This window comes from Tubulanus polymorphus, chromosome 11 (genome assembly GCF_964204645.1).
Source record: "Tubulanus polymorphus chromosome 11, tnTubPoly1.2, whole genome shotgun sequence".
NCBI lineage: Eukaryota > Metazoa > Nemertea > Palaeonemertea > Tubulaniformes > Tubulanidae > Tubulanus > Tubulanus polymorphus.
In genome coordinates, this window is record NC_134035.1 from 11,195,851 (window position 1) to 11,217,607 (window position 21,757).

At 36.0% G+C, this 21,757-nt stretch overlaps 1 protein-coding gene across 8 annotated transcripts in view; it reads left to right on the forward strand.

Moving 5' to 3' along the window:
- Positions 1 to 21,685, forward strand: part of LOC141912760 (uncharacterized) — a 34,269-nt gene extending 12,584 nt beyond the window's left edge. For 4 of the 8 annotated variants that reach the window (XM_074804141.1, XM_074804140.1, XM_074804144.1 and 1 more), the window contains 28 exons: positions 1,758 to 1,811; positions 3,253 to 3,294; positions 3,395 to 3,451; positions 4,251 to 4,346; positions 4,652 to 4,786; positions 4,970 to 5,023; positions 5,301 to 5,417; positions 5,729 to 5,848; positions 6,140 to 6,238; positions 6,326 to 6,340; positions 6,968 to 7,252; positions 10,379 to 10,592; positions 11,063 to 11,147; positions 11,801 to 11,875; positions 13,784 to 13,890; positions 14,440 to 14,600; positions 15,059 to 15,153; positions 15,249 to 15,296; positions 15,387 to 15,480; positions 15,980 to 16,087; positions 16,434 to 16,536; positions 16,957 to 17,033; positions 17,175 to 17,317; positions 17,581 to 17,689; positions 17,783 to 17,982; positions 18,378 to 18,517; positions 19,408 to 19,557; positions 20,561 to 21,685. In XM_074804141.1, the coding sequence (XP_074660242.1) occupies positions 1,758 to 1,811; positions 3,253 to 3,294; positions 3,395 to 3,451; positions 4,251 to 4,346; positions 4,652 to 4,786; positions 4,970 to 5,023; positions 5,301 to 5,417; positions 5,729 to 5,848; positions 6,140 to 6,238; positions 6,326 to 6,340; positions 6,968 to 7,252; positions 10,379 to 10,592; positions 11,063 to 11,147; positions 11,801 to 11,875; positions 13,784 to 13,890; positions 14,440 to 14,600; positions 15,059 to 15,153; positions 15,249 to 15,296; positions 15,387 to 15,480; positions 15,980 to 16,087; positions 16,434 to 16,536; positions 16,957 to 17,033; positions 17,175 to 17,317; positions 17,581 to 17,689; positions 17,783 to 17,982; positions 18,378 to 18,517; positions 19,408 to 19,557; positions 20,561 to 20,712 (3,135 nt within the window). In that variant the 3' untranslated portion in view covers positions 20,713 to 21,685. Of the gene's footprint in view, positions 1 to 1,757; positions 1,812 to 3,252; positions 3,295 to 3,394; positions 3,452 to 4,250; positions 4,347 to 4,651; positions 4,787 to 4,969; positions 5,024 to 5,300; positions 5,418 to 5,728; positions 5,849 to 6,139; positions 6,239 to 6,325; positions 6,341 to 6,967; positions 7,253 to 10,378; positions 10,593 to 11,062; positions 11,148 to 11,800; positions 11,876 to 13,783; positions 13,891 to 14,439; positions 14,601 to 15,058; positions 15,154 to 15,248; positions 15,297 to 15,386; positions 15,481 to 15,979; positions 16,088 to 16,433; positions 16,537 to 16,956; positions 17,034 to 17,174; positions 17,318 to 17,580; positions 17,690 to 17,782; positions 17,983 to 18,377; positions 18,518 to 19,407; positions 19,558 to 19,922 lie in introns of all 8 variants that reach the window. The other 4 variants (XR_012620191.1, XM_074804146.1, XM_074804147.1 and 1 more) reach the window with 4 other exon arrangements.
- The last annotated feature ends 72 nt before the right edge of the window (positions 21,686 to 21,757 follow it).

Here is a 21,757-nt window from a genome sequence, read left to right on the forward strand (position 1 = left end):
TCGGGGAATTTGACCAATTTTGCCAAAAACCTGGAAAACTCGGAATTTGGATAATGCTTTATTGACCACATGTTTCTTTATCAGTATTTGATTCAATGAAAAATTAATTAATTGTAACATTTAAAATACAACGTATCCAAAATGCAATGGAAACTAACGCATGGGAACTTCAGCGCTCCACAGTCGAACCTGAGCCTAAGAACCGTTGTCACCCGTAGCACGTTCTATTAACCATCAATTATCGATACGTTCGTGTTTTGTGGTGACTTTCATCCATAATATAAACAAACGTATCCGAATATTACGTGCTATGCTATGAAATGAAACGATGAATTATTCAAACTGACTTGTGGATTCGTTTTTGTTATTGGAATTGATAGACACGAAATAGTTTCATTATATTGGTGTTCATAGTTTTCAGTCTTGATGAGATCATTGAAAGAAACCCGCAATATCAATTTAAACAATTGTAATTGTTTTTTTCTTACGTTTCAGGCGGAATCCTTCCAACAATCTTCAGAGTTTATATGAAAATGCGGATAGAAAATTTCAAATAAACTGAAGATGGGTCGGAGGATTCCACTTGAAACGTAAGAAAAAAACAGTAACAGTTGTTTAAATTGATGTTTTGTGTTTTTCTTAATGATAGTTTTGTTATATCTTCAGATCATACCGGTACATGTATAGCTTTAGTGTTCGGTGTTTATGTTCGCTTATGACTTTCAATAACTACACTAGCATGATAGGGAGCATGTTATCATATGAGCTAAGGTTAATTTATGGTTAGAATAAAATATCAATCTATTAAGCATAATCAGGCAGTAGACTTCTTTTTCTTCTGGAGATGATTTTGGAAAATGATTAAATTAGAATCTTGAATTAAGGTAGCTGCTAATATTTTGATTAAGCGGGTTTTTGACAATTACACTTTATTCAATAGGATCAAGGCTAGGAAAGAAAAATGATTCTAAACTTGTTAAATTGGTGTAATAACGGAGTTTGACTGTATACATGTACTACTGAGCCTATACCCCGGTATACAGTAAACCTTGCCTCACTGTGTCTAAGTTAGACAAGGTTTACTGTAGTTGTGATAAATTAGGGATATGTAGAATGTACATATGAAACAGAACGCAATATTTGTGCGAAATAACTTTGAAACAGTTGGATGATAAGATTCAGCCGTATTTTGTATATCGATTGAACGCTATGAATGATTGAATATGGCAACATCGCAGGTCGTTCTACAATATCAGGATTTACGTCAGTTCGTCGATGTGAATCCTCCGACCTTTAATCATCAGGTTCGTTTTAAACCGGTAACTTGAAACTCGAAAATGATTTGGAAGTTTTCTCAGATGAAACTTCGATTATTCACTAATTGGAAAGTAGAATCGGAGTGCAAAGTCTGGTTTCATCTGAATAAGCTTTTCAAGCCAGGATCCAGTTTCATGAAGTTTCACTTTATGTTTTGTTGCAGTTTATTCCATTTGTGATACTGGATCCTTGATTCGCACGATAGAATTGTATTCTATTTTTTGCTTGAGTTGCTTGAGAACGAATGTTGAATAGCTCATTTTGATATTGATTAACGAGCTACTTGTGACATTCATTACATAAATGTTCGAAAATCCAACTTACCTGCATCACACCCTATTTATTATCTCTCACTGAATTTGGTACTTGTACAGAATTTTTATGAGGAAAATCAATGTCTTCTTCATGTATGTAATAAGGTTTTATATCGTATTTTACAGGATGAAATTGATGATCTGAGGCAAGAACTGGAAACTGTGAAAGGAGTTGCACCAGTAGGTATTTCTAACCACAGAACCCCATTATTCAAATTCAATTCAATTACGATACAACTGTTTTTGAATTGATTGAAGATATGGTTATTGTATGTAAATAGTTTTATCTCGATACACATGTCTATCATATCTCTTTAATTTCTTTTAAATGCATATACAGTAAACCATGCGTAAGTTGCATGTATCGGGATGGGAAGATTTCACCTAACTTAGAAAAAATCCGACTTTTCATGCTTTAAAATATAAACTATTGTTCGAGACACAAATCTTGATTTTATTTAAGGACTGCTGAAGGGTGGCACACACATATCTCAAACAATAGTCACAGGGATCTATTTGAGTGCGTTTGGGATGGATATTTAACAGAAGAATCAGAGCTGCCAACTGTTCCTGATTTACAGGATTTTGTTACAATTTTTGTCCCGAGAAATACTTAATTTGATTTGTTCGACACGGACAGGAATATGAACGATGTTACCGAGGGTCTTATCATTGATTACTGATTAATTTGAAAATTTTCTGTCAAATTTTCTCATAAGCATTTCATCGAGATAAACTACTGAGAAAATTAGACTTGTTACTTTTGGTTACTTTGAGGTTGGCAGCCCTAAAGAATAAAAGGAGACCCAACATTTGACTTTTATACGCATGGTTTACTGTATAATTCAGTATAGTCTGTATTTTCATTTCTGAATTGTGGTAAAACTGTTCAACATTCTTCTTCTAGTGATATCTTTAGCTGTAAGAATCTATGCTTGAATCTGTATAATTCTAATCATGTAGCTAAAGATTCAGCGAAATAATTTCTTCCCAAACAGGAATCAAATGAAGCGACCTCTAGCGATCAGGTACAATAGTAGGGCTTGTAGATAGATATGAATGTACATGTTTCATAGGCCGGGGAAGATTTCGAGTCCCTGATTATTAGGTTCTTAAGGTCGGCTTCGTCACCTTGCGTATAGAAAACTAACTCAATGTACATCATTCCATGCCAGAGCAAAAAGAAACCTCAAACTTACTAATAATGCCCTGTGTGGCCCTCAGTGGGTTCTTTTAAGCTACTGACCCAGCACAGCACCCCAGTTACTTAGTTTTTAGATAGTCAGCTGAATTAGTCTCAATTAGTTCATCTATGAATATTTTCACTGCTCTTAGATTATTTCCACTGGCACCAGATTCAACTAAAACCCTTTGGTTCAACCAATAATATATTGAGTTATCACTGGCTTTCAAGTTAAAACCGATCTTGAGGACTAGCTTAGCCCTAACCTTTTCATTAAATGAGAGATTTTGTTTCAGATTTGAACCTAACGTTTTGTGTAATTAACATTCAGAGTAAACATGAGAATTTGTTTGAGTATTTGAATTCACTCCTGTAGGAAAATTGGATCCATTCAAATTTTTCTATTTGTTTCTGAGAATTAATATTTGTTCTTTACAGACGGACAATACCGACCAGATCAAAAAGAGAGCAGCTCGGCAGGTAAGTGAAGTCTTTCCGATATAATATGCATTTGAAAAAAAGTTATGAAAAGTTACGAATTAATTGAGAGAGGTTTCATTCTGTGCGCATGCGTTTCTAGAAAGGAAAGGGCAAACTTCGAGTTAAACTAGCCCCTAATAGTCGAATGAAAAGTCGGGTGAGTTTTGTTGTCTGTTGTTACGTGTATCAGTCCTTTCCCAACTCTTGATTATCTTTTCCAACATTTCTTATTGAAGATTTATTTCAAACCCTCTTTATTTGATGAGAATTCAGCCGTGTCAATCATCCCTAATTGTTTCATTCATCGCATTTATTGAAAATGTGAAATAGCCACTAATTTTTTCTCAACCCTGAAATTGAATCAAATTCTCTGAAGAATCCCTGATGATGATATACCTAATTAATTCTGATTCCCATATCATATCATTGGATTGTTTTTCTGTGTAGGTGGTACTTTGATTTGACTTCCCTGGAATTACATGGTGGTTGATTTTATGTCATTTTTACCATTCTTCTATCCTAGCTTCAGAAATCAACATCAGTAAAATGCAAAAGCTAAAGAAAAAAAAATCAACTGTGATTGAAAAGATGCAGAATAATTCTAAAACAGTTGTTGTAATGTGTATTTATTAGATGTATTTAGTTTCTGATATGTTAAACAGCAGGAATCAATGTAGATCACATCGAGCTGCAGTGCTCCTTTTTCTTCACAATTTAACACTTTATCATCATTCTTCCAATTTTCACCATCCAGAATTTGTTCAGGACTTCACCTGAAATATTTATACCCTGCTGAAAATCAATTACCAACATCAGACATTTCATCCGTACACAATTACAAAGTGACCATCCAGACTTCATTGTCTGGGCTGGTTCTAGGCAGCAGGTTGATACCTCAATTAAATAGATTATTCCTTAATCATTGTCAATCAGAAAATGTTGTTTCCTCATTTTAGGAGTTACTGAAAGATGTTGGGAAACCAGCCACGAAGCAGGTCTCAAAACGACGAGCTCCACTTACAACAAGCAGACAGAATACTCAGACATCCATTGTAAGCATATGATACACCCTGTGAGACTTGCATCTCCCTGGGATATCAATAAACATTAGTAATGAATTAAAATTCTTGCTGTGAAAAATTTTCCACATGATATCAATGGTTGATCCTGAGACTTCAAAGATTTTAAATATATATGTTGTCACAAATGACTGCATATCAGTCAGCCTTTCTGTTCGCATGTGAAACAGCCAAACATGTTTCAACTGAATGAACACTGTTTGGTTTGTGAAACATGTTTCGTTATTTTGCAGGAAAAATGTCTTCTTTTTATGGTATTCATTTGACGAATTTTTCAGAAATCATCTAAAACGGATGTGAATTACGATTTATCGCGTGATGTTACTGGAATGTCACTGGATACTGTTCGGGAATCGAACAAAATTGTCGTTGAATTAGACAACTTTTTTGATCTCGACGCTGAAGAATCTTGGGTAAGTTGGCACAAGATGAATCCAGCTGATCCTGATCAACTTCACTCTGATATGAAAGTGTTGAAAGTTTAATCGAACTCGTAAAAAATAACGCTTGAGCAAGATTCCGCACAAAGATATGTGGATATTTGCGTTGAAACTGCATAATCATATTAAACTCAAACTAAATTCTTATTCTTTCAGGCTTCGGTGCCCGCAGATCAGATAGAAGCTAGATTCAAACAATACAGAGAACTAGTAAGTATGAAAAATGATTAACACTTACGACTGACCTATGTAGATAACTCTAGAATACTTATTTCCATGTTTTTAAAGAATTTTTTGTATAGTGCAAAGCCGAGAGAAATCCCACAATAACGAAGCCAAGATTGAAAAAATTCTATATCAGAATGATTATATTTGAGGAGCGACGTTTCGGCTAACGGATATTGTCGTCGGATATCTTCTCGTCTAATAGTGCAAAGATTTTGTCGTGTGTATTTCTATGCTTCATATTGATTACATTAAATTTTAGAGTCAAGAAAAGATTTCTGAATTAGAAATGAAACTGGACGACGTGCTGATCAAGACTCAAAAGAAAGTCAACACTCTAAAAGCACAATTCCAAGAGCACAAATCCAGATGGGAAGCGGTTAGTTTGCAATATCATAAATTTACTGAATCATTGAAATTATGGGTATTGTCATTAGCCACGTTCAAGCTATCGCTGTTTAGTCCACTCTAATTTGGTGCATGGACTGATTCAAAATGGAGCAAACCAGAACTGCATTCATACATCTTTTTAAGAAATCGGTCATATCACTGATCCCACTAGATGCTACATTGCAACTTTCATAACTATGGTCAAAATTATTTGCGTGACAAGAAAGTTGCAGCATGCTTCAGTTCAATTGTCTTCGATCGAAATTAAACTCGATTTACTTTCTGTTTTCGTAATAACAGGAGAGGAAAGCGTTAATCAAACAAATCGATCAAGCGTCAAATCTACAGAATCAAGCCGAACAAGAAGCAGATGCTTGTATGGCACAATTGGAAGAGTTTATTCGAGAACAAGAACAATTGGTACGAAACCACAACGGAAGAATACTTGAAAGAAACAACTCTGGGGACCCAGTTCCACAGTTCTGAGTTGATTCATAAGTTTGACCCTCGGGTTGAAACATCAGAAATGAAAAAAATTTGAAATGTAACTCAAAACTATGGAATCGGGCCCAGGGCATGATTATTTTTCTATCTTAAGGGTTAAGAGAGGCCAGAGATGAACCGTGAATCCCTGATTGACGAGTTTAATAATCCCTAGCAGCTTACATTGAAGAACATCTCTTTCTTATTCTTCTCTTTTTTCATTCTCAGGAAGGCCTATTATCTAGCGAATTATCTCAATCGCCAGAACAACTGGATCAGCAACAGCAACAACTATCCGTCGAAGAGGCATCGGGAAACAATTTACAGGTCAGTGCTTGCTGCAAACTCTAACAAGAAACGGTAAATATCAGTCTCATAATGTTCCTTAAACTCTCAATGGTTTTTTCTCTTCAGCGGAAAGCAGTAGAGGTTTGTAGAATTTTTTTTATAATGTTTATTCTATTTTCTATTAGATTTTCGCTAATTTGTAAATCCTTTATGTACTGCTGCCAATTCTCTGCCAGCCTAGTTTATCATCGATATCCGGAAAGCCTGAACTTGAAATTTCGTATGCACTAAACGATCAAGATATATAGAAAAAGCAAATATTTGGCTGGTCTATATGATGGTTAATATTAGTATTATTAGGATAAGTATAATTGAAATTAGATAATAAGGTAGTATTGGGACATGTTGCTCAAAAGCTGGCTCAGGTTAATCTGTTGGTTGATAACTGATGTAGCGACAATTAAAACTGCATTGTAGAGACGAATAGTACAGATGAGTGATTACATAACAACTGTTCCCTTATAAAAAATAAATAAGTTTGTTCGATACCATATGAGTTGAGCAACTTTTGGGCAACCAGTACCTGGTATATATTCATGTAAATTAACATATGTATTCGTTAATTTGTTACTAATCTGCATTTATTTTAGATTCATTATTTATTGTAGCAGTTGCTTAATGCGAGAATACATAGAAAATATAGTATCTAATTCCTTCATGTGTAACTTCGTATGTAGCTGTAGTAGCGCTATATGTTATGTATTGCAGCAAGGCGTACAGGCAACAACGCCTCCTGTTCTCTTGACTAAACGTACCCCAACCCCCGCAATATCGCAGCAACAGCATATCGCTAGCCATACTAACAATTCTTCACGCAATGCGTCACCCGATGCTGCACCTGAGGATGGTGATGATGATGAGGATGATGATGATGAGGTGAATCGAAATGTTGAAGCTACGAATCGAATAAACGATGCCTCTTCGTCGAGGCTGGATTCAGTTTCTGCCAGCGCTGATGAGGCATTGACTGATGATTTGAATAATTCAGCGCAGGTATGTCGTAAGTTCATTCCCCATGAATAACACGGTCATTAGACCGTTTGAAATTTTTAAACTATTTAAAAAGGGACCGTTCATTTAGTATGTACAAATAATAGAGCTAATTTAGACCTTGGGGTGCATACACAATTCATTCATTGGTAAAAGATTCCCTTCTATTATTATGAGTAAATACTTAAACTAGCACTATTAGTATTCCTTACTGCCCATCTTACCTCTACACATTACCAGTATCAGATATCACCTCCAAATGTCATAGAATAAATGGCAAACCACTGTACAGTCGAACTCAGGTTAAGTCATATCTGATAAATCGTCACTATTGAAATCGTCTCTCCTTTTCAGTCCAAATTTGTGATAATTAAATTTATTAAATAAAATTCATCATACGGATTGGTGGTCAACAAAATAATCTTCCCAACTACGATGACTTTTGCAAGTTCACTGTACATGACATTTTTGTTCATTTTCATTCATCAAAAGATATGCAGCATGAAGTGTTTCGAACTGGTACATTTCGAAACTACCGTTCGCATATCTCTTGATTTGGTCCACGCCGAAACTTATGTCCATACTTAAAATGAATGGGTCCTAAATGTTTAACTGATTCGATTGTCGTCTGCTTATTTGTTATTCGATTGAAATTAAGCATAATCTATCAAAATAAAATATAATCATTAACAAAATTTTATACTTTATATAACTGCTTGCTTGGCTAATAATCATAATCTTCTAACTGCTATATTTGTCTGTGTGCAATTTGTCCGTATCGTCATTTGCCAGAGACATCGACTCAGGCACGTGAGGATACTGTGTACTTTTGACTCTTTTTTTCTAATCGTAATACAATGTTTGTCGAATGTCTTCTTCCAGCCTTACGTGGATGCTTTTAAGTCTAATTCGGTATCGAACTCGCGCGACGATCAGGGGGCGAGCGATGGGTCAACGGATAACTCATCGCAATCTGAAAGGGAACGAAAAGATCGCGTTTCGGCTAAAGATGATAAAACTGTAAACGATTTAGATAAAAAGAAACATTTGACGGTATATAGATCAGTGAGTTCGAATTCGGTCAAAACCGCTGTTAAATCGCCAGTGAAAAGGAGCAAAACCCAAATGGGTTTCGTGAATAGAAATATGAAATCGACGGCAAATATTTCGAAGACTCCGCTTAAAAAAACGATTATCAGCAGAAAATCTGCTCCGAATAAGACTCAACCGGACAAAAAACTGAATGTTAGCATCGGGCATCGTAGTCAATCAGAGGGTGCAAAGTTGAAACACCATCAAAATGTTGTTATTAAAACAAAAGAATCAGAATCCAGCGAATCGGCGAGTAGTTCTGATAGTGAATCAGAGTCTGATAGCAGTACTACCGATAGTAGTAGTAGTGATAGTAGTAGTAGTAGCGATGATATTTCAAGCATCGAATCAGTATCAAATAATCGTGACGATGATAAGACTTCGAACGGACTCCGTCTGCCTGGTGTAGAACATGAACCGAGTCCGTCGATAGTCTCGTTAGCCTCTTCGAACAGTTCGATCAAATCGGCCGATTCGAACCGAACGGTCGAAGAAAGTAGCGCGTCGTCCGGACTACGTTTGAAATTTAAATCTAAGTTCGATAATTCGGCGGGGTCGACTCGTTCGAGTTCGGCGGCGTCGACGATTAAACCGTCCGTTCCCGAAATCAACGTCACGTACGTCGACCACTCGACTCAAACCGATCACACGGCGACCGAGATATTACCGGTCAGTCCGCGGTTCGATAAATTACGAAATCTTCGCCGTCGTTTCAGCAATATCGTCGTCGTCAGATCTCCCGATGATAGCGGCAGCAGCGCGTGTCGCCGACGAGAAAGCAGTCAGTCACTACCGACCGATTTCAGTCCCAATTCCGATTGCGATTCTCTGTTGACCGCGCCTCAGTCTCCGAGTCGCGCGAGTAAATTATCTAACGTTAATTTGGATATTCTTCATGAGGTAATTTCGTAGTTCGTCGACGGTTCTTTTATTTAGAAGAACCAATGAAATGGAACCAATGCATGAGTGTATAATATGTATCAATGTTAGCTGATTTTGTGTTCGTGTGTGCTCATCTTGTGTGTGTTGCTTTTAGTTTTTTTTTTTTGGAAAATGGTAACAAGAGTAGTCTGGTTTTCACAGACAAGTCACTCACTGCCTATCTTTGAATAAAGGAAACCCCTTAATTAAACGAGAAAAAAGTTACTCGACGTTTCGATTGAAATACTATCAGCTATTTGAAACTTTAAGATGATTCATAATTTTTACTTTCTTTTAATCGTGGATTTTCCATCATACCCGTGTAGGCACTGCTTGGAAAGCTCATAAAAAAACAGTATCAGTTTGATATTATAATTTACCCATGAAATTTCTGCACTTCTTAGATCTGTGCATGCATCGCTAGGGTTTTAGCTGTCCTTAGAAATCGCTCGAGGGGTTACATTTGAAAACACAACCATTTTTTCGATCTGTTCAACCATGAAACCGTTTTCAATCAGCTATACAGTAGTCACAAGTAAAACCGTAACCATAAGAATGCTAGGATACATGCACTGGGATACATGCACTGGATGTTTGTGTAAGGCTCTTGACCCTCCCCTGATAATGCCTTTGTTTTTGTTTGAAAGGGCCTACAACAATTAAAAGCCCTCCACACTTAATTTTCTCTAGCAAAATAAATACTTCAACCTGTATATTATGTTTTTGCATGAATATCCATGGTTCAGTACTGTTGACGTATCTTCATACCCTACCATTCCAATCGAAACCTGAAAAAGATTGTGATACCATATTTCCTAACACCAGCATGATCTCTTATTGTTTTCATTTCTGATTTTTAAGTCAGTACCCGGTACTCGCAGGAAGGACCACTAGGAGGCTATCGTCATTCCATTCCAGTTATATGTTTAATTCTATGAATTTAATGATTAAGTTGAAATCAGAATTGAAAGGGATTGAATGCGTGTACAAAATCAACTGCCATCAACTTTGAAAACAGTTGAATAGTGAAGATATTTCAATCAATGAATAATCATTACAGTAATGTATTCTCTTTGGACTCAAATTGAAATTATAAATAATTGTATTTCCGAACAGGAAGAAGGTACGGTGGCGCCACAGGTGGTGTCGTCTGCTCGAAGTCGTGCGTCCGTGCGCGGTAAATACAAAGAGAAATTAGAAGAAACGCGATCGGCGATTGAAGAGCGTCGATCGAAATCTCCGGCTGTATCGCTGAAATCTTTAAAATCAACGATCATCGACGCAGAAGTGAATGAAAATGGCGACGTACCGTTTCCAATCGATAAACGAGGTATAAACAGTATTTTCTACCTGGGGCCAGTTGCTCAAAAGTTGGTTAGAGTTAACCAGTAGATAGTTGAAATAGTGACAATGAAAACTTCATTGTTAGTATGGCATTTATCCACCGGTTATCTTTAACCAACTTTTGAGCAACTGGCCCCAGACTTATGATTCATACAAAGCTCAGTTGTGCAGTCCTGGACCCAAATCCACAGTTATGAGTTAACGTTAGTTAAATATCAATTCGGGTTTTAACTCAAGAGTTAGATATTAACTCGGAACTGTAGAACTGGACCGGGCACAGTTTCTAGTTAAGATTTGACTCTGAGTTAAGTCTAACTCATAACCGTGATATAAATCATAGTACATGTACCAGTATACACAAAAAGGTCACGGAATATTGAACTGGTCTTTGGATGTCAGAATGGCTTAAGAATCAAGGAGTGCTAAGACTCTCTAAATTCATTTGATGTTTTTTAGTTTCCGAATTACGCGTCGAGGCAATGATGCAAGATGCTTCGACTTCTCCGCTGAAATTTGAATCGAGCGTCACAAATCTCAGCAGGTAAAGTTCATTAAACGTTTCTATACATTGTGTTTATACCCTTCAATGTAGCATTACGTACTTCCCATAAGGACATGAGAGATACATCTTCGCCGCGGTCACAGGTGAGGTATATGTTTAACACTAATATTGAGCATGTACATGTATTTATCAAGTTCCATTAGAAATATCGATGTTGCAATGAATTCACAGAGCTGTAAGCTAATTTTGGGAAACTGATTTGTTCGATACATGTTAAATGACAAGATAGTAACCGAGTCTCTCATTCCTGACAGATTTGAACTATGTTTCATTAAATTTCACTGTCCGTCAGTTGAAGTTGAAGCGAAACATTTAGTCTTTGATAACTCATAGCCGAGGTTGGTGGCATCGGTGAGATGTGTATAGGACATGTTACTGGGATCTTAAGTGCCCTTGATTACTGATTAATTTGAGTTTTAAATTTGAATGCTTCATTCTTCAATGAAATGTTACCGAAAAAAAATTTCACTTAAGTTTCTGTATGGATTTGGACCAAGCCTTTGCGAAATGCTAAATGTGAAAGGATACGTTACTGAGGGTCTGATATCAAAGGTTGACAGCTCTGTCTGTGCGATACTAACTTGTAGTTAATGTTACCTTCGCTTTTGATGTATATTCGTACGTATCTCTAGGCAGACGACGTTTGATCGAACAACGACAGATGTACGCGATCATACGATGGTTCTTTCCGACGACGATGATGACAGGTAATATTCGTACAAAAATTCCATGAATTAGATGAATGCTATTTTGGTATGAAGCGTTCTCACCAATTTTGGTTTGGAGCAAGTTGAAAGTAATAGATCCATTTGATCAACAAAATAAACGGAAAACTCGAATTGTCGACTTATACCGAATTTGATTTTATACCAAGAAAGCAATTAGTGCGCAATACAAACAAACAAACAAACAGGTTTTAACATGAAACTTCTACATCATTTGAACCAGGGGCGGATCTAGAGTCTGATTCAGGGAGAAATGCTCCCCCAAAATAGGGCATGTACAATTAAAGGGCACCCCAAAAAAAACTCACTGGAAAATATTTACTCATTTTTGGAAATACAGAGAACAAGCGTATAAATCTAAACTTTTTGCTACCATTTCATCATTTCTCATTTTCCTGTAAAATTTCTGGGCAACTTAGCTTTTTTCCGAGGGGTTGCGCACCCCCTGCACCCTCCCCTTTGATCCGCCCCTGGAACAAGCAACATGCTATAGAAAGAATATTTTATAAGAAACATAACCGAAAGATTGCCTTCAATTTCAGTGATATTGATATCGCAGACTGGTAAATTGTATATGTTGTTCAGTGTTGTTGTCTAAGTGAATACTGACCCTAAAGTTAATTCACTAATCATGATAAACTAAGATGTTTTGTATCCGTGTTGTTTGAAATATTCCATGTTAACGTCGATGTTATCTTTTGGTGGAAGTAAATGTAAGTGGGCTGTTGTATTCACTTTTCATCTGGTCTTTATCCCGGACAAAAAATCTGTAAAGCTTAAAAATGGATGATTAGGGAAATTGATGTGGTAATAGCTAAAAGAATGCGGTGCATGGGACCTCGAAAAAGTTGTACATTTTTCTGTTGTGCAATTTATGTTTTTGTAGCCTATGTGTCTGTACATCAGGAACAAATACAGTAATGATGCCTTGTTTACAAACTCATCATTGCCCTACTGACTTGTGCGCTACAGTCACCACCCACCCTGTGGGGCTATATCCGCTCCTGGATATGATCTAAATAAGTTCTAAATTAGATTAATCTCAAGATGAATAACTCTCAATTCGACGACGAATAGATGAGTTTTATTGATTTTTTCATTTGAGAGAATATTCCCAAGTTTGCCACAATAGATACAATGTTATACAATAAACCAAAGGTTAACTAGATGCCAATATACGCTACTGGTATACGCCATATGATATTTCAAAATCAATATAGGTAAAAAACCTATGTATGAAACAGAATGCATTTGGTAAATGTGGAAAATAGAGGCACTGGTTTTGTAGAACAGTTGCAACTGAAACCTGTGCCGTTAGTTCATCTCTTAGCGGGGACCTTTTCACAGAACTACTTTACATAATTAATCAAACGTTTTGGCAGTATTGTGATATCATGACTCGTGGAACTTTTGAGTTGTTCTGTGAAATGTCCCTTGATTGACAAGCATTTCACCAGGGCCCAGTTCCAGAGTTGTCACACGGTTATAAGTTTGACCATGGACTCTAAAGCGGCGATCACATGGAGACAATTTGGCCCAGGGCAAATTGGCATGGATCAGGCCCGAGTCAAATTTGGTCCGAGCATTTATATGCCACTCGATCAATACCACTCACTCAGTACTAAACAATGCTTAAATAAAGCGAGTCACTAGTAGAACTAATTGCAGTAATTTGACTCAGGCCAATATTTTATTTAACCCTAGAACTATGGAACTGGCTCCAAATCGGCATGGTATCCCTGTTTTGTCATATAATCTAAGATATAGGCTTACCTTGAATATCTTTTTATTTTTGACTGAAAAAAATATACATTAAGTGTTTAGTTTTCCCTCGCTGTTTCGGTACTAGTAATGTAGGATAATGCACTAACATTGATGTGGAACTTTCAGGAAATCAACGAAGATGGTAGAACATCCAGTAGTTCAGGAATATCTCCGTTCCTATGGAGGTATCATCAAACTGAAAGATGATATGAGTGCATTACTCAAAGAGCGAGGTGAGTGCTGAAGTTCATTCATGGATGAATGTTTGAATCCTGTATGTCCGATTGTGGTTTGTAGTTCTGCAGCAGACTCAATGGGAACCTATGATTTTTGTTCAGGTTAGATTATGGAATTTGAATTGATATTTAATTGTCATAGTTTTAAGATTTGTATATTTGAGTTGCCTTATGAATTGACTTAAAAGGATTCAGGTTAAGGGAAGTACTGTACTATTGCATAATGTAAGCAGAATTCAACATTCTGAGGGGCAGTGGTAATCCATCTATATTTTCCAGCGACACTTGAATTCTGGAAATGTGTGATGTCTAAGAGTATATGCCGGTCACTTTTCATGAAAATGAATTGGAATAAATAACGTATTGCCAATTCATCGAAAGAAGATATTCAGATTAATGGGGGCGTTATGTTTGAAATATAGTGAAGCAAATTTATTGCTCCACAAAACAAATTATTTACACATATTGACAAATAGTGAACATATATAGACGAACATACAAATACATATGCATGGACAAGTAGGAATTATAATTCTATAATTGTAGGAATGCCCGTATCGAATCAGATGCTGCTCGGCGCTCAGACTGTTACTTTTGACGAGGATGATACCGTTCAACCACAACTTGAAGAAATGAGCGTCAGTATCCTAAAGATCCTTGATGAGATTTTTGCTACATTTTCTGATGTCCTCGATGAATTACAAAAAGTGAGTCGATCGAGTTGAATATAAGTTTGTGCTTAGCATCCATTACGTCATGAAAAAGTCTAGGTTTCAAGTGGTTAAGCTCATAAGGTTTCTACTTCAGGAAAAAGTCTTTAGCTTAAAATGGTTTACGGTAACCTTTTAATTTTGTACCTATAGTGAAATTGCATAAGTGAATTAATTTTCTGAAAGTTCAGTTTTTCGGTACTATTCTTCCATTGGCAATGAGCTGGTCGAACTTCTGAAATCAAAGCCTACAGATATTCCATGCAGACCCAGGCTTCTTTTTCCTCAGTGTAGTTGAAATACTGTTAATCAAGTGGAATCTTTCCTCCAGTCATAGCATCCATTCCCTTTGAAATCTCTACATACCAAATATAGGCCTACACATGTATTATACATGTAGAAAAATGTTCAGATTTTCAGTTTGTATCATGAAATTTTGCTGGTTGTATTTTTAGGAGGTTTCTGAGCCGGTCGAACCAGCCAGAGACATCATCACCGAAACGAAAATGTCTGCACAAATCAAAGATCTTCAGGAACAAATTATCAAAGTGTAAGTCTTCGTGTGTTATCGTTGTGTGCATCGTTACATTTTTATCACGGAAAACTGTTAAAAAATTTGCATTATTTCTTCTGAAATCTTTTCAGGCAAGGAAATTTGGAGTCAGAAAAACAGAAATATGAAAGTCAAATACAGTAAGTAGCAGACCAGTATCATTAACTGATTATGTGTAGACAATTTCTATGTGTATATATTGTTCTATGATACTTTTTCTTCTTCAACAGAATAAACACAACAACTATCATGGAAATGCAAGAAACAATCAATAGACTGAAACTGGAATTGACTGATCTTCATAAACGACAAGAACCAGTGCATGTAAGTTGTTAAGTATTTAAGTATCAATGTCCTCGGTATTGAGTATGATCAATGATACATTGGTATCACACAGCTGATTTTCAATATTTAGTTACTATTTTGTCCCAAAAGTACTTGATTTGATTTGTTTGATGTGTTCAGAAATTTGAAAGATGTACTGAAGGTGTGTCAATTAATTACTGACTAAGTTCAACATTTTCTTTCATACATAACGAATAATACAACTTGTTACTGATAGCACATTTCAAAGGTTGGCAGCCGTGGTATCGTTACTCCCATCTGAGCAATGGTAGCTCGGGCCGGTTGCATAGTCATGACTTAGATTTAAGACCAGTTTAAGACCAACTTACTTCTATAGCCAATCTAACAACTTAAGACCAGTCTTAAGATTTAAGACCACTTTTGGACTTAAGTCACGACTGTGCAACTGGCCCCTGCTGGACCCTGGCTTTATAAGACTCTGTCTGTTTATTAAAGAAGAATTCTCATCTCATTTCAGGTGCCAGATGAGGAACCGGTAATGTTCACGAGATTAGACTACGAACGAAATGCCAAAACGATGAAAAGAGCGGTCGTCGACAAAAAGTTGGAACCGGAGAAATATGTCGTAAGCAATGACCATAGACATGCGTCCATTCAGCTGTATCTTTCTTTGGAGTGTAATTGAATTGTCTAGGACATGAAACGATATTTCTGCCAATATAATTTTCTTATTCATTTTTATAACCAATGACCACCCCGCTGCCCCTTTTAATAATAATAATAATAATAAAGTCTTTATTTCGAACAAGTACAGACTAATAGAGAAAAAGAACAGAATACATAAATACTAAAGAAATCCATGTTCACACGGGAAAAACATAGTGGGACCAAGTTTTCACCATTGCTTTGTGTCTTTTCTATTTTAAGGGTGCTGGTTATTTACCTCTGTGTTTTTGGTATCTATTTTACAGGATGCTTGTGAGAAAATGCAGGAATATGTGAGCATACCGGCGCAACGGTTTACTCAACTCGTTCGTAAATTTTACCATCATTGTCAAATGAAGGAAATAGAAGGTATGCGGCTAAAACTTGTCGAATAGGATTTCAGGATCTACCTAATTTCTTTCAAAACCTACCTGAAATTGAAAAAAATACTTGCAACGCCCTAAAACTTTTTATTTTGAGAAATTACACTAAATTCTTAAATTTTGGACAAGTATACTTGATGCTAATATTTAGACCTCGTGAAAGTTCAAAATTTTTCCTCAGATACTTCTAGAAAAATTCTTAAATTCTGGAATGACCACGAATCATGCATTTGATTTGAGTAGATGTATTTTCAATACATTTGCAGCCATTATAGATTAGTTTGCCTCGCTGTTGAAAATGATAAATGTGTAGTATACCATTACTTGAACTCACTTCTCCTTACACTTTTTTAAAGATTATGTAATTTTTCATGCCCCAGTAATGATAGTTTTTGTTCCTTCGTAGAAAATGTCCGGCAAAGTCGCAGTTTGAACGATAACGTCTTCCAACTACTCGACAAAATGGAACAATTACAGAACAAGGTAGATATACCTATGTGTGTCAGCTGCTTAGTGTTTAAAATATGAACATATTTTTGTTTTTCACAAGATTCATGGTTGAATGCGAGCTTTAATGTGTTATCTTTTATCATCGTGAATACATGTATTACACATCTATTTTAGCGCGCTCAACGATGGACGGATGAAATGGACACGATGGACGAACGCAGGATTTTACTGGCTAAAATGTTAATGGATACGCTCGATAATGTCGAAGAGGAGTCGGGAATATTTCTTATCAAACCGGTCTATTCTTTTAAAGGAAGGTAAGGAAGGAATATTCCAAAAATAGTGTATGGACTATCTTGGTTCTATAGCCAAACTAACAACTTTAGACCAGTCTTATGATATGAGACCTCTTATGTACAATCCTTGATATTTCCAACTTAATGTAAGCTGTGCGCTGTATATCAGAGGCAAAAACAAAACCTTTAGTACAAACCCCCTCACCTTTTGCCAGACTTAACTGAAGTTAATATTTTGTGTGTGTGTGTATATGTTGTGATTCTTTGCTTTTTATCTAACTCAGAGGTTACTTGGATGCTTACGCGACTAAGATAGAACGTATGAAGCCGCCAAAAGCACCAGCAGTCAGTCCTATTAAAGACAATGTCACAGTTATACATCAGTTAACAGCAGTAAGTCTACAATACCAATACTGGTATGCTGCTATATCTCACACCCAGTTCTTATGAAATTTGATAATTTTGCGTTATGTTGTGTTCCCACAGAGGCAGGGATCGGCTGGTATTCACGGTGAACACGTGACTTCAATCGGAGACACGGACGGACAAGTTTGGCAGACGCAAGAATCGATACCTCGCGTTTTAACCGCTGATAATCTTAAACAGCAACAAACGTCGTATTTGAACACGCCGAGAATATTAGAATTAGACATCAACCGAATGATGATCGGTCAAAATACAATCAGGTATTAATTAAGCTATAACTAAGATGTAGTTAACTTCTTGAGATTTTCCACCCCCAAATCTATCATTGATCTCGGGTAATATATGATATACCATAAATCTTGGCCGAAGCTGATTTTGAGAGCCCAGATTTTTGCTTACGGCACAAAGCTGTCCATGACCATAATTTTCATACCCTGATATGAGGTCTTTTAATGGTTTTTCTGAAAGTTCAGGCAAGTAAATCAGGAGAGGAACTCATCACTGTGTAAATCCAGTGTTGCTGTTAATGCGTTACTAGTTTTTAGGATTTTTTTAATGACAGAAGAATAAACTTAATTTTTCAATGAAAATACTTTTGTTTTATTGCATCGTGGAAAGTACTGCGGATCATTATTTCCTTACTTCCTATTTTCAGTGCCAAAATACCAGCTGGACCGTTGAGTGACGATCGTTTGGTGAATGCTTCCAACGCTAATCTACGCTCGTATATGACGGTCAATCGACCCTCTGGAACACCGGGCGGACAACAGAAAAAACGTTTAGCTTCTGGATCGAGTAAGTTCAACAAAACAGTTGCTATAGGCCTACTCAGTGTGTCCCAAAAATGCTTCCTTCTAATAAGTCAGAACGTTATCTATCATTTATAATATTAATGAAGTAATTTGAATTAGAAATTTAGTTTTGTGTTGTCTCTCAATTATTAGGCTGACTTCTTGAAATGAGAGGAATTTCATGTAATTTAGTTGTACATGTAATGGTAATTGAGTTCAGCCATGAAAGGTCTCTTTATCTCTTTAAGGCTTTTATGAACAGAGCTATTATCCTTCAAAACAAACCTGGCTGTTAGCTTAACAATAAGATTAAGAACACCTATCACTGTGGGTTATTTGGATAAAAGAAAATATTCTGTGTCATTGATGTACCAAATTTCTATTAAATGGCTGGTCCAGTTTCATAATACATATAGTTTGATTAGAAAAATTCATCAGGACTGCTGGACATTATATTCCTGGCTGTCTTCTTAAATCCTACAAAGATATCATATTGCTGACTGATTTCATTCATCAAAACATTACACATCATAGGAGATTATATTTTAGTGGTAGCTATCTTTTCTGCAGGGTTCCATTGATTACAAGAGAAATCCCACAATAAGTTCAGCCAAAACGAGAAACTTGAATAGAAGAGTTATATATATTAGCGCAACGTTTCGGCTAAAGACTATTAGCCATCATCAGGCGTACTGAGAGGTACTACATCAGTACGCCTGATGATGGCTAATAGTCTTTAGCCGAAACGTTGCGCTAATATATATAACTCTTCTATTCAAGTTTCTCGTTTTGGCTGAACTTATTGTGGGATTTCTCTTGTTATCTTCTTACACGGATATTGTGTATCTTCTCGTCTCGTTCCATTGATTAGCTTGAAATCATAATTTTTTGCAGTAATATCCGAAAAGGTTCCACCGAGTACTCCGTATGGGTCGGAAAAACAAAAAAGACCACGGTCAATACCTCCGGTTGAAGGGTTTGATATATCAACCACTATTCCTAGTGCTTCACCTTTACCACCGATTGCCAAAGAATCTTCCAAAGGTTTGTACATATTAGCAAATAATTATATTTTCATAAAATAAGAAAATTGGAATCTACAACAGTTACAGAGAAAGTGGTTAATACAGTAGACATCCATACTAACAGTAGTACTATTCGAACTCTGGATGCCACCCACAAATTTGTAATGAATTTTTAAAAATGAATTGCAAAAATTATTATTTCATTTTATAATACTTCCAATTTCACTGATCTTCGACTCATTGTCTGGTCAACAGTTGACAGTAAGGTTGAGTCTATCCACTATGCGGTCATCCTTCAATACTCAACAGACATTTTTATCATTTTGTAACCTTTTTCACCTATTGAATGGAAAAACTAATCAATGAGTTAACTCTTTATTTCAGTGACATTTTTAAATTTAGTCTCCTTAAATGCTTAGGACCTTGCCTTCAATTTCCCTGGCTTAAATGCATTAATGATGAAATGATTTTCTTGCTACAGTAGAACCCCAGTATAGAATACATAACCTCCCATAAGGTTTCTATCAGAAATCGCTCACACAGGCTTGGATCCAGGAATTCCCTTCACACAGATGGAATCACCATAATGACATCGGTATCCTCAATATTATTGTTCCAGACCTATTTTGATAGTCATGGCTTGGTTTTCAATTCTTGTTGATTTTGACTGCATTGTCAATTTCAACTTACCCGTCACCCTGATCATTATGTAAATGTATAAGTCAGCCTATAATATGAAGTTACATTTTTTACATGATCTTGAATAGTAAATCAAATGGTAAATTGATGAATTTGATATGAAATACAAAATATGATCATTATATAGTGACTTATACTGCTCATTGACTTTAGTTAATTGATTGCAAATTTCAAATTGAATAATCGGAATGGTCCAATGATCCAAGCCTGTTATGAAAACACAGAACCTTGATTGATCTTAACTATCACTGCGTATTCTTCACAAGGCACTTCACACCTGGCTATAACTGAGAGGCATCTCATAATGCTTTTATTGATTTTAGACGCTCCCTTCCCGCCTGAAAGCCCTCCTGGCTCATCATTGCAGACATCCCCTCCGCCGTATCATCAGGGATCAAACTTAAGTCCAGTGATGAAGGTCGTCACTAGATCACCGACAAGTCAAACTGTCAGAAGTCTGAACGTGGAGACATAGTACATAGAACAGCTGTGTTACTTGCAACTAGCTTCGAGTCATTAGTTAACTCTGAGATAAGATTGGTTCATTTTTCAATGAGTTAAGTCAAATCTGAACTCACAACTGTGGAACTGGGTCGTGCTATTTTCCATTGTGGATATTGAATAACACACAAGCTTATATCGCTACCAACTGTTCATCGATAACAGTCGGCAATACAGAATGTTTCGTAAGTTTTTAACCTGTCGTTTGTAAGCATTTTAAGGCAAAATGTACACGATAAATGCGATAGATAAACTTTCCCTTACTACCTGTTTTTAAGTAGGCCTACATGGCCCGGTGTAGGCCTACATCAGAAATATTGTATGCATTATGATATTAAATCGAACACTAAGAAGTTAGGCTAATATTTTCTTACAATAATAGTAATAATGATAATTTATTTTATTTCTTAGTGAGGGATTTGATATCATCTTATCACAACACCGACAGTGATAAATGATTGTATGGTTAAAAGAAGTGAATCCATGTTATCAGATCATATTCAAATTAGAAGAAAATATGTCCAATCATTGCTGTAACTACTATTCATTGATAAAATCATTGTTTATTTGTTTAAGATTTGAATTTTTCACTGTTTGTTATACTCGCTATGTAAATCCAATGAATCTGCTGTGTTTAAAATCCATATCACGATATGTATCAAGATTTAGCGCTACGAAAAAGTTTTTCTTGATAAAATTACATTACTAAAAATAATGTATTAGTTAAATGATAGTTTAAGATATTATCAATAGCCGGTAATGCAGTACAGTTATTTCATCATATTCCGTCCTTTCATTGAGATTTTACTGCATATAATATTTTTTGTTCAGAAATATTTTTAAAGACTTGTTACAAAGCATGTATAAGCTTATTGAATTGTATATTTTTATATAGATTAACTGTTTGTTAGAATATTAAATAAATGTTTCTTTTTGAATATTGGAAATAGTTGTCTATTCAATATATTGTTTTGCTGCCGAAAGAGGAGCCGTTGAGGAAAATTTCTAGCAAAATTAGA